This window comes from Eleginops maclovinus, chromosome 12, assembly GCF_036324505.1.
Source record: "Eleginops maclovinus isolate JMC-PN-2008 ecotype Puerto Natales chromosome 12, JC_Emac_rtc_rv5, whole genome shotgun sequence".
Taxonomy (NCBI): Eukaryota; Metazoa; Chordata; class Actinopteri; order Perciformes; family Eleginopidae; genus Eleginops; species Eleginops maclovinus.
The window spans coordinates 20,494,896-20,508,588 of NC_086360.1; the positions used below are offsets into that span (position 1 = coordinate 20,494,896).

Below are 13,693 nucleotides of genomic sequence, written 5' to 3' on the forward strand. Positions count from 1 at the left end.
TCCATTCGTGCAAAAACAGTGGAGAAGGCATAAATAAAAATGTGTTGGCTGTGACGAGAGATCTGTCCGCTGGAAATGAAGGGCCAGGGGAAGAAGACAAAGGGGGGAAAATGCATGCAGTGGTGTAGAGCTGGATATCTCTGTTAGTTGTCAGCGTTTAGTCCATGGCTGTGGAATGCTAATGAGTGAGGTCTCTCTCCCTTTCTCTCTCCTTTTCTCTCCCTCTCTTTCTCAATCCCCCTCCTCCTGTCCACCTCCCTCCTCCCCTCTCCCCTCGCCCCTCGCTTTCTCTCTCTCTCTCTCTCTCTCTCTCTCTCTCTCTCTCTCTCTCTCTCTCTCTCTGTCTCTCTCTCTCACACACACACCGAGGAAAAGCGGATCGATAGCTGACCCGATGGTTTTGGCCAATGCTTTATTTATCTGGCCAGGCAATGATATTATCAGCCTTGAACGTTATATACAGCAAACGTCTTCCTAAATCAACACAAAGGGATCCGCTTACACAGCGATCCCGGCTTTCTCACAACCACCTCGTCTCGCGCGCGCGCTCTCGGCCAGTAGCGCGGACACACGCGTAAGCACGCTGGTAGATGCACGCGTGTACGCACGAACATGCAAAGAACGCGCCCACACATACATATATATATATATATATATATTATACATACACACATACAGAGAGACCTCACACATATTGAAAAATCCTAACATAGCATCCTCAGCGTTTGACAGTCATGACAAACTTGCGTGCGCACGCGTGCACAAATACACACACGGGTGCAGGGAGTTGTCCACAGGAGGCGTCCCCTTATGTTACATTCACAACCAGGGATACTTTATACCCCGTAGGGCTGGATTTGATCCATGGCTCAAAGGTTGCCTATGGTCCGCGGACAGATCTCAGAACAGCGCATTATGCCTCTTTCCACTGACTGTGTACAGTCAATACAACAGAAGACTGTTTGCTGAGATATAGCGCATACATCTCGGGAATTCATTTAATTTTGGACATGTGTCCCTACTGTGCCGTTTCCAGCCATTTTGCTAGCTCGTATGAGTGAGGTGCGTGGAAGACACGGCGAATCACTTGTTGTCCCGTGTTGTCATCATTTTTACGCACGAGACAATATGAGAAATAAGCCGTGTCATACTTCAGAGGGCCCCCCATTCATTTACGGAGCCGCTATTTGGAAATTGTTATTGTCTCAAACAACAGTATTTGTCAAATGTGACCGGGAAAACTAGGCTACTATAAGTGAAATGAAGTGACGTGTGACGCCAATAGGACGTTTCCACCATTGCATAAAACCATTGGCTTGCATTGAGGCTTTTGGAGAAATAGGTTCGCTGACAACTTAGGATAATAAATGTTTCGCTTTCAGACAGATATCTCAAACGTGAAATCGCACCCAGCTGCTTGTGTAAAGCAAACAAATAGCCCCCCGTGTTAGGAGTCCTCCACTTGTGGTTTGATGAATGAAACCAGACAAAGGTAAATGGTTATTTAACTCATTTTGTAGTAACACTTTGGTAACCGGAGTTTCCGAAATTACAGAGACACAAATGGGGCCCATAGTGTGCCACATATCCATCTCTCTTACCCACCGCAGCTATCCCAATCTGACAGTGCATTTACTTCTCTCTGAGTGCACTTTGTATTTTTTTCTTTGCTTCTATTTTTTAATTAATAATAAGAACTAATAATGTTTTTATAACCACAAACTATTAGGAATTTGATAATACATCTATCTAAAATGTAAAGATTTATATTTCAAAATTTGAAGTGGTAAATAATACACCAATTTCATCCTCTTTCAAATAGTGAAAAATGGTCCACAGCCTAAAAAATGATCACTTCTAGAATCCTCATGTGTTTTGCTTGTATTGCCTCTACAGAAACGTTAATTAGCAACACATGCCACCATTTCATCTGTTTTTGAACTATTGCTTTATATAGCCTGTAGTGTTACAATTGTATAACCAAATGCTCTCAGCAAGAGGATAAAAGATAGTTACTCTGGAGGGATTTAGAATACATTATGTGGAGACAACCAGCTGAAAGCTGCATTTAATAACCCAACAAACAATTTAGTCCAGAGCAACATAAAACAAAAACGACCTGGACTGTTGTCATGGCCATGGTGAAGCCATATTACATTTCTTTGAAGAACAAACATTTATTTTCGCATGCACCTTCTCTCGCCGTCCAGGAAACAATCATCTGGATGATTCCAAAAACACACCAGTAAAAGATAAACATGCTATATAATTCCATGGCTTCAGTAAATATCGGTTTTTGTAAGGCTGCATTTGAGAGGTTGTTGGCTGTGTGTGTATATTGTTGATTTGTTTGTTTGAATACATAATATCCTGCTTCCAGTATAAAACTGAAAGGAACGGTTCCATTATTATTAAACTTTCCTTTGACCTAAAGCTCCGTAAAATCATGTCCACAATAAGGAAACAACGATCGAACCAGAAGAAATATCACATTTATGTTTGTACAGTAGCTTAGGCAACATCAAGGCGTCTGACAACTGACCCAGTACAGACAGGTCGATTGGGAGCTAATAGGTACAATATGCCTGAACAGACATTAATCACGAGAATGAAAACGGTATCCCTGTGAGAGAGCATTTGAGGACAACTTAAAGCACAGCCTAAAGCATCCCAGTGAGAGCGCCAACCTAATTAATACCTTGATATTGTAGCCTTTAAACGAGACAGGCAATACAAACAAATAAACCACTGCCACGAATACCCATCCCCCAGCCCTATAAAGCAGATAACAAATATGGCGATATCAAACTCAGACATAGCAACGTGCTGCATGCGGTTCAGCTCCTGTCCTCCTGTCCCTCATCGCTGCCAGTCAGCAGATGAAGATGTGAGCAATATGGCACATAAGCAACACGTCTGATGATGAAGATGGAGGGGGGGGGGGGGGGCTAACAGGCAAATGTAATAATTGTCACATCGAAACCCCATTTTCTTCTTCATAACGCCTTCCAATTTATCACATATTACCACTGTAGGTGTGAGTGTACCGCAGTAATGACCGTGAAGGTAGATCCAGGTCCATAACTGGGCTTCCTGTGTCATTTGCGGAGTATATGTAGACAAAACGCGCGCACACAGACGAACCAATGCAAGGACAGAAACTCTATGTAACCCATCTAACACATTGAGGACTTATCGATGTGCTCATTACATTGTGAATGTATCAGGCAAACCAAGGCCACATCTCTTTCTGTCTCCCTCCCTCCCTCACACACACACACACACACACACACACACACACACACACACACACACACACACACACACACACACACACACACACACACACACACACACACACACACACACACACACACACACACACACACACACACACGCCTTCCTTCTCACACATTTCCCCTCTCATTTGTCTCTGCACTGGCTCCACAGTCTCTCTACCTCTCTCTCTTTCTTTCTTTCTCTCTCTCCTTCCTCCTCTCTATTCCAACACAATGCATCACACTCGGTGTTCCTATCGACTGGCTTACATGCTGTAAAATACATTTTCCAGATTGATCACGCATATCACAGCAGCTTTGCAGCGGGTTCTAACCCTTTCGCCAAATGACGCCCACATCAATATTGAGGCATGCAGTATCGAGGCATGGTTTTTAAGAACGGGCGAGAGGGGGATATTGTTTGGTTTGTGAAAAATCACCTTGATTAAGCCACATGAGGTAAGATAGAGGTGGCGCTGTGTGGTGCGCAGGCTTTCCTTGCTGTCTGGGAAATATATGAAACATTAATGCGCTCACAGGCTGGCACAGAGCTCACTGCTGTACTTCCTCACGTATAGCCTCCCCTTCTTTGTGTTAGCATTGTGTCAGTGGCTCTGTTAAAATGTAAGGTATTTACCCATTGTGTAATTAATACACTTAATCCCTTGTAGCTCTTCATTTTCGGTGGGAAGAGTGTAATAGAGACAAACAGTGTATTATATATAATTGTATGTATCATGATAAGGCAATGCCGAAGAGTGACTCGGTAACTGTATGCTGCACTTTTGTTATACCAGGAACCGACAGTGACAACAACATTTCTTGGATGATAAAACATAAAATATGCTTGAGAATGAGACATTGTTGCCTATTTCTTTTTTTAATAGTACAGTCACCATCACACAACTTCATCAACCGACCCTTCTGCAAAAAGCTGCATCATGGAGTAAGCAAATTGAAGGCAACAACCAATAAAATTCAAGAAACAATGAAAATTTTCAAGACGAAACAAACAAAATGTATTTGAAATGATATATTAAAAGTGCTTTTGATTTTCATGTCTCTCCTCTTTGACTGATGATCGACTCCACACGCACTCATGGCCCGGGGAAAGACGCCCCAGACGTCCTTTCAGTAAAAATGTCCTGGAGGTCAGTTTGCTGCAGTAGCAGGTCCATCGTTTCAATTGGGAAAAAAGTTCAACCATCAGTGGTAATATTGTCATAGCGATTAGACTGTTTCTTATTTGTCTAAATTTCTTTATTTTTCTGTTTTTAAATTCTCACTTCAATTTTAATTCTTGGAGAACATAGCTTCGACAACATATATCGCACTCATTATAAGAAGCAAAAGGTTATATCAAAAAATTATTAGTATAGAATCACAGAAACCCTGGTTTAGAACCAGAAAAAATACAAAACAGAGAGGTACATAGACACAGGACAATTCTTATAATTGCTTGGAAACATTATTTTCCCGCTAAGTCTTGATTCTTTTTTTCTTACTGCGCATATGATGTTTTTCATTTTATTTGTATTTTTTACAAAAAAAGGAAAATAAAGACTAGTATTTTACAAAATGAAGAGTATTGTTCTTGACGATGAGGGTGGATTTACACAGGTGTAAAGTCCAGTTCCAATATTTTTCTGTACATAATGTATTCCATCTCAGTCCCAGAAGACAGAAAAAAAGTTATGTCTTCCAAGTTTCTCAGAAAAGGTCCTATATATAGTCTTCTTGGAGGAGGATCGGGTGAGGGGCGCTGAATTTTGGTCCTTTTTTTCCTCTCTTTTTCCCACTTTCATATTAGGATCATTGGATGGACATGTAAGGCCAGTTGAAGCTGCTCCCGGATAATAGCATATCCCTGATGAGGGTTTCAATAGGAGTTTTACCTACCAAGCGGACGAAGAACAGCTGCTCGATTACCGACGATGAAACGGTGCGCAGAGAGGGCAGCCGCAGCAGGAGCTTCCCAAAGCGGCTGGGCTGGTTCGGGTACTGGCTCCTAACATACTCCTCCAGGGCGCACTGGGATTTCTCCTGTAGGCTCTCGATGTGAGCAGCGTCCGACAGGCCGCAAGCGTCTGAAAAACACCAAGAACACTGTGGTTAGGCTCGTCACGTCTCGAAATCCCACAGGTCTAACATATTGAGGAAAAAAGTCCCTGAATCTAAGATCATTTTACTGTTAAACTTCAATATTTCGAAGAACTGGTTAAACATTTACTGTTGCCTACAAATATTATATATATATTTATATATATATATATATATATATATATATATATATATATATATATATATATATATATATATATATATATATATATATATATATACTGTATATATAAGACAATATTCCTAAAACACATCAGTCTCCAAGCTTGAAGAGAAAGTGATATAAAAAATGTTTAACTTTTTTATTTTACATGTACATTTAAATACATAGTGCTCAAAAACGACTTGCAGTAAATTATTCCTTTTATTGTGTGTGCAAAATTTGAACAGAAAAGCACATGGTCAATTCTAGCCTCATGTGGGCTTAGCTTTGGCAAGTGCACACCTTGCCATCCCCAATTTATGTCCTGCAGAAGCACTCTGGTTATCATTCAACATCAGCCTTTACGTGTTATTGACAAAGTGGAATGAACAAACACACTGCCCAAACATGCTACATCACACTGAGCGAGTGGGACTGTCATACAGAATAAACAGGGGGCTTGCTGCTGTATTAGGGGAGGCACAAGTCAGTGGAGAATATCTCTGCCTGCTCTTACAACAATCAACAAGAATATAGAGTTAAATATCATGAAAACCGTGTTGTGAGCCTGCAGAGGAAGAATTGGTGGGGAAATGGAGCAAAGGCGAAAGGTAGAGAATAGGCCCAAAGGCCGATGCTCTTAATGTCTGGACTCTGGGGATTCAAGTATAAGGAAACATAAACGACACTGATGAATCTGAAATTACACTAGATGTAATGTGACCTAATTACTCTGCAGTAAGCTGTTAAGTCATTTCGCCGCCCTTCTCTCCATAGACCTCTCCTGGCCTGTTTTTCGACGGAGTCTATAGGACAGGCCGCTGGAAGCAATCAAATTTATTAGAGGAGGTGAAGTCAATAGTCACGCAGGAGCGACATAAAATGTCAGAAAATGAGCCTGTGCCGCAACGCAGGCGAGGCGCCTGTTTTGGTGCTCACTGGTGGGTTATGCAGCCCTGCACAGCCATGCTTCACTATAGACAAAAGCATATCATGCTTGTTAGTGTCCTACGATGTTTTAGCCCGTTATAAAAGGGGAGTGCTTTTCACAAAAGCATGCGTGTTCTATAAACTGCTGTAAACGCATGCAGCATAACCGCTGGCATATATGGTCCCACATGGAGTAGGTTGTCCTCTGGAGTCTGTATTGAGCTGCGCTTTTGTAGAAACTACACAAGGAAGACATCTTTAGTACCCAAGTACTAATACATTGAACACCGGAAAGAGGCTTTTAAGCCTACTCGTGGTTCCTCGGTGCTATAACTCACTATGGCCAGACACAATAACTGTATGAACCCGGGGCAATCAATAACGCTGAAATAAATTACATTTGAAAATGTCTGGTAAAATATGTAGTTCGAATCTTGCAATGCAACGATATATAATATGATGCAGTTTAATGTATGCGTCGAAATAAAGCTGGTCAAAGACACCCCATAGTTCTCCATTAGGCCTGCAACCCTGCACCCCACCACCTCAATATACTGAGACGTGGGAGCAGATAGCTTCCGGATCAGCAAACGCGATTTCTGTGGTAAGTTAGCAAATACAAACACACACTGCAGCGTGCACACGTGGATGAGGACTTAATATAAAACAAGGATCCTAAACTGTGGTGAAATCGTGTAACCTGGCCACTATTATTAAGAGCATCAAATACTGACAAGTCTGGTGTTATTAAAGGCAAACAATCCACGCTGGTTTTGGCAAAGTGCCACAAGACTTGTTATAGCCAACACCAGTTGTAGTCGATCAACCTAACTAAATGACCTGTTAGAAAACATGGACAATGTTAATGTGTTTATGAAGTTTCTCTGGGTAATCTGGGGTGAATAACCGAAACAGCGGAAAAATAGGAAAATGTGACCAAATATATCAGCTCACACGGCAAAGCGCATCTAACAGGATGTCACATAACTTAAGTATAGTAACTGAGGGAAAGTATGTATTAATTTGTGGGTAAAGCATATATTTACCTCTCAGAGTGTATTTTTGGCGTGTCCGAATAAACTGAAACCCCAAAACTGAAAAATAGTTATTATGGCTCCAGAAACTAGAAATGTAGAAAAATATAAAGTTTTCTAACTGAAGAAAAACCTACATGTTATTGTATTCGCCAAGACTGAACATGTTGAAGCAGACAAGCTTAGAAGTGAATCTCTGAATTTCTAACAAGTTTTGTGAAGACTCAAAGTTAGACTCAGTTAGGATCGTTTAGATTCCTACTATACACCATTTTAAGTTGCTTTTTACACTCTGCATGACGTTTTAATGTGGTGTTGGATAATTGATATAATATATATATATATATATATATATATATATATATATATATATATATATATTATAACATTTAAAATGTAATTTAATTACATTTAAGGTAATGTATGTATGCAGTTTTACATCCTTTGTCATAAAGTAAATAATAAAAAAATATTACCGAAATATGCTCGAGGACAAGTGTAACCACTCAATATCAAATTGAGTTAGGATGCTTTCTAAGGATATTGTAAGTGGAAATTATATAAATATAAATCCACATCTGAAAACTACAGTAAAACTGAATATTATAACACGATCGTCTCCAATTATAGAATATGTGCATATATGTTAGATAATTTTCTAATGTGCCAAATATAAGACAATGAGGTCAGAACTTTGAGGTAAGTTCTACATTAGTTTGGGGCCTGATTGTGAGTTTATACTTTCCTTTTCCTTCCATCACCAGACTCCCTTGACATAACAGGCCTAATGGCACCAAGCTACACAACCAACCCCAAAATAGCATCTAAATTACGCACCGAAAGTAAATGAGGAACTTTAGGACCTTGCCTCAGTCAGCCATCAATTAAGCTATCAACAATGTGGGTTAGTTTTGGAAATCGCTGCTGCTGACTTTTAAAAGCGTGTGTAACAAAATAAACTATCCTCAGTAACTTAGAAAATGAATAGGTCAGTTACAAATATACAAACTATCTATACAGCAGTGCTGCCCTGAGTAGAGAAACGATGCACTGATCATATGAGTCAACATCCATCAGCTTTTTGATCTCTGTCTGCTAAGGATTATTTCCTTCCCCCCAAGACATGTGTTTGTTCACGCAAAACAAGGATAAAAGCATGCACCAACACTCATAAATGTATCAGCTGTCATATATCACACAGTGATAGACTATTTCATCTTTACGCTCGATTATTTGACACCTGTTCCAAAATCTATGGACGCGAATCTACAATCTCGCTCTTGACTCAGACGTGTTTTCAAAAGTTTAAACTCAACAATATAAAATATTTAGATGTATAACATTGTCAATTATACTGGATCTAAGGCGCATTAAACTATAAATTACACTTGAAAACTTGATGCGCTCGCTCAATCTGGATTTGTTTACACTTCTTATGCTGCGGCTACAACGGACATGGGAATGCATGTAAGTGGATATGTAGCAAGCTGTTGACAAAATAGCTATTGCATCGGCTACACAAACATCTCGTAAAGTCAGATTTGTAACCAGCCTATACTTGACAGCCATATTATTGATGCCACAGTGTCTCACCATGCGAACCTCGCTCTTAGTAACATTAATGCAACTATTGGCCTTGTGTGATTAGAGACGTGTTCCTATGTGACATGTCGGACACCCACCTGATGTAAAAAGCACGATGGCCTTCAGACAGCTATACTCTGCCGAGTCTACGTGCAGGGTCTTGAGCTTCTCCACTTGCTCCTGGAAGATCCGGATGTGATCCATGAAAGCCACGACCCGGTCCGCAGACATCGGGGAGGCGTGGAGGCCCGCCGCGGCGAGCAGAGGGGCAACATGCAGAGGCATGGAGCACTGGGCTGCGTTAAGCACAAACAACTCGCTCCACGTCAGCCTGAGAAGGGACACCTGGTCGGTGATCTGCAGGTCGGGAAAGAAAGGGATGTTTCTCGCCCACTCCACGGCGCTGAAGAGCAAACGTGCCGCCAGCTCGCAGATGTTCTCGATGCCCATGATATTGTTGGGCTGCATGCACTGGCTCCCGTACCGGGACGTCGGGTAAGGCTCGGCCCGCAGCAATAACGAGATGTATCCGGACAGATAGCAGTGGCCGTTCAGAGGGTCCCCGTTCGTCAGCGCGTACTGGCCTGGGTTGGGCTGAGTTGGAGGCATTCGTCCTCGCTGAACCGCTAACAAAAAGAAAGAGAAAAAAGAGGAAATGTGCATCCAGGACTGATAAACATTGTTCATGAGTAGTAACCGTAAAGCTACAGCTAGTGTGTTACTCCTTAATAAAACGGCGTGCCCTGAAATCTTAATTCAGTACGCTTTTCAAAACATATTGACTAGAAAATGCCATTTGTAAGAGCAAATTATTTTATCGACAGCATAAACATCTCATCAAATCTGATGTGTTTTGTCCCTCAACCATCACACTCGCATTTCTATTCAGAGTTGCACGTTACATGAACACAACATGGATATACAATCACTTCTATAGTCAATTCACATTTTCTGCTATACAAAGAAAAGAAATTAACACATATACTTAGCATTTCACGGTGTTATTGCATAGTGCTGGCAGCAGTCTACTTGTGTTACTTGTCCATTTTATTTACGTGGGCTTTTGTATGTATTGATAATGAATCATTGTGGTCAAACATATTACAAATATGATTGATAATTACTGATTAATGCAATAACATGTACACATTTTGCCAAAACCCAAAGGTCAGCTGGGAATAAAAGGAATTCAGCTATTGATTATTATTAAATAAATACAATATTTATGTTACTGATGTTACATTACACGTGGGCTTGCTGTTTGTACAGCAAAAAGTAGATTTAAAAAAAGGGTGTTTGCATGAATCGGAACAAGACACTTGCCACAGAAAGGAAAGTTATACGGCCTGTATTGCACCAGGCAAAACAATGAGCCATGGACAACTTCAGCGGCATTATTCAGTGTGTCTGAGCTGTCTAGTCAGCATAAGGAGCTAGAGACATGGGTTTGTAGTGTGTTCATTTTACATTCACACACACTGATTACAAAACCTACTTTACAATTATAAATAAGTAAACTACACATACATATGGAAAGGACTATTAGCCTTGAACACTACACACACAAACACACACAAACACACACACACACACACACACACACACACACACACACATACACAGACAGACAGACAGGCAGACATACAGGCATACACACATACACACGACCCCTCTTCTGTTCTAAAACAAATACGTAAAAATGCCCTGTTGTTCATAATGTATTTGCCTAATAAAAGTACAATTTAGTCTGCAAAGAAAAACTAAATAAATGGGTCAGCTTAATGAGTCGCTTTGTTAAAACGACCTGCATTCACAAGCAAAACTGCTGTGGCTGCGCTGGCCTTTTACCTCTTTTACAGAGGCAGAAAATACTAATCATTCATGCAAACATCCCTAAATAACATGGATGGAGACTGCACTATGCCCAGCCATATGCCTGTGACCTTAATGCAACATGGCAGCCCTGTTCGTCCGCTACTATGCAATGCGTAATCATGAGTGGCTTTAAAAATATATTCACCTTCCCGCCGCATTCCCACTTTTAAACATTTCTTCAGCCGGCAGTATTGGCACTGATTTCGGTGGTGCTGGTCAATGGGACAGTTCCTATTGGCACGACATGAGTATGTTAAGTTCCTCCGTACACTCCTCTTGAAGAAACTTTTGCATCCCTCGCAGGTGAACTGGCCATAGTGTTTACCGCTCGATTTGTCTCCGCAAACCACACATTCAATATGCTGTTGTCCAGAATTCTGACTCCCCTTTTCCCCGGCGGTCCCCGGTGTGGACGGGGGTCCCGGCTGGCTGGGGGTCTGCGGAGTGTGCGGCGCTGCCGACGCCGCCTGCTGCTGCTCCCTTGCCGGCTGCGCTGCTGGGTTGGGGCCGCTCGGAGGTCCTCCGGCCACGTCTTCCTGCGGATCTCTCCAGACGCTAACTACCATTGCCATATCTCGGCTCCTGAAAGTGCTATAAAGCGAAATGTTCGCCGGTGTTTATTAAGCGTTGAAAAAAAGAGATCTCAAAAGACGGGGCAGTGCAAAGTCAAATCGGAGCACGCAATCTCATATGTGGTAAGAAGCAGAGTAGAACGCGATCAATACATTCAAAATACAGGAGGGCGATTGAATAGGCACCCGATCAAGATTTGCAAGTATCGGGAGGCCAGTTCCAAGGTAAATTGCAGCCAGCCATTCAGGAATCCCTAATCTTGTAGGAAAACCAGAGTCCAGTCGTAACAAATTGCAGTTTGATATAAAATAGCCACAAAGGAAAGGCAGGAGAAAAAAACCTTTTGCTGGAAAGACACGCGATCCAAAGTGCAGCGGAGATAAATTCCTTTCTCTTTTCTTCCCTTTGCTCCTTTACACTCCCGTCTTCGTCGTATAGGAGTGGAGGAAAAACTGAAGAGCCGGATTTTTACATCTATATTCTTAAATAAGCCTCATCATCTCGCCCAGCAGCGAAAGAAAACCGCGTCGCCGAACGAAGTGCCCATGTATAGTTTCACCTCTCTCCAGCAGGAGGAATGGAGATACGAAGAGAAAAGATAAAAAAGAAGACCAAAAGCAACAACTAATAGAATATGCAAGAAGAAGGAGAGACCCAAAAATGAATGCGCTTAAACGGGAGGACCAGCAGAGCAATGTTTCCGAAACGGGGGATCTGCGCGAATGTCTGTATATAGTGAACTTTGACACTACTATTGAAACTGACACGTTTCTATGGAGATCGCTGCGCCTTATATGGTGCTCATGTCAAGGAGCCAAGAGAGGGGCTGCTGGAGACTGATAATCAAAGGCGACTGACTGGCCAGAGCCCTGCATAGAGGAGGAGGAGAGGAGGAGAGGGGGGAGATAGGGAGAGAGAGAAAATGGGAGGCTAAGGTTATAGCCAAGCCCTCTCTTTCTCTCCATTGGTTAGAGTCCCCCTCCGTTCATTCACTGCAAAAAATGTCCATCTCATTAAGTCATTGGGTCTCGTGTTCAAATGTTGAAATGTTATATTTTTTCTGAAAACACAGTAGAAAAAATGCAAGTGCAGTTAACAGAATGATGCTTGTTCGTAATCGCAGTCCGACTCCTTTGTAGAATAATTAGGAGTCAATATCCTGAAATAAAGCAGCGTATGAAGGGAGATTCCTTTATAAATGAACAATGATGTAATACAATTTACAGTGATGGGCAGATTGGCATTGGAAACAAGTGGAAGCATCTCACTTCGATGGAAGATTCGGTGTCCTATTCAGATAAACGCAAGATTTCCAGACTCAATACTGGACTGACTGATGTCTGGGGATGGATATTTTTTGCAGTGTTGCAATCTACGGCTGGAGGGGCTGGGGGGCTCTGACAGGCACAATTTACATTGAGCTCGCCCCGCGCTGCTATTTACTTTGAAACCTGATTAGTATGGGCCGTCTATTGTCACCAAAAAGAGGAAGAAATCCTGAAAAGAATAGCAGAAAAAAGCGGGGTAAAGGCAAGGGGGGACAAAGCTTTTACGCACGACAAATAAACCAAAAAACTGTGCGCAGCAGAGAAAGGGAGACTCTGGCTCAAAAATTACCCAAAGTTTCAAAATGGTTTGTCTTGGAGTCATATATTTTTTATGAAAATAACGGGTGTCAGTTTTGCACTGAAGCGAATTTTTATTTTCACACGTTGTTTGTCTGTGGTATGCGCATTGCGGTACATTCTCGTCTGTAATCTGCACACTGATTAAAACTTACAATTTAGTTAAAATTAGATTTAAAAGGGAGGAAAATGTCAATGGGGAGAATGATGCATGAAAGACAGTGTGCTATACAAACGGGGTGCCGTGCCAGTAGCCCAATATCTCTAAAATTACACGGAGCAATAAGCAATACCCAATAATTACCGAGGTCCTATAGTCTCCACTATCACTGAGCTCGTGTCACATTATGTCTTAATAATGACAGTAATTCAAAATCATGTGAAGTTGCTGGGGATTTGCATGGGGATTCCGGCTTTTTTTTGTATCAGGGTTTCTGCAGGGTTACTACCGCTCCAACTAAAAAATGTCTGGATCGCGCTGCCATCTAGCGTACATTGTACAATTACAACCTCATATGGATGCATGCACAA

General features: G+C 41.7%; 1 protein-coding gene across 1 annotated transcript; it reads right to left on the reverse strand.

Annotated features, from left to right (window-relative positions):
* Positions 1–4,137: 4,137 nt before the first annotated feature.
* nr2f1a (nuclear receptor subfamily 2, group F, member 1a) lies at positions 4,138–12,373 on the reverse strand. Its single transcript, XM_063898034.1, has 3 exons — positions 11,110–12,373; positions 9,188–9,715; positions 4,138–5,365 (listed from the first exon to the last, which is right to left on the reverse strand). Exons 1-3 carry the CDS (start codon positions 11,534–11,536, stop codon positions 5,091–5,093), a joined length of 1,230 nt encoding a protein of 409 aa, XP_063754104.1. The 5' UTR covers positions 11,537–12,373; the 3' UTR covers positions 4,138–5,090.
* Positions 12,374–13,693: the final 1,320 nt, after the last annotated feature.

Coding starts and splice junctions, on each gene's coding strand:
- nr2f1a (XM_063898034.1), bottom strand. CDS start 11,536: ATGGCAATGGTAGTTAGCGTCTGGAGAGATCCGCAGGAAGACGTGGCC. Junction 9,716..11,109: donor AGTGGGAATGCGGCGGGAAG/GTGAATATATTT, acceptor TCTTTTTGTTAG/CGGTTCAGCGAGGACGAATG. Junction 5,366..9,187: donor CATCGTGCTTTTTACATCAG/GTGGGTGTCCGA, acceptor GGTGTTTTTCAG/ACGCTTGCGGCCTGTCGGAC.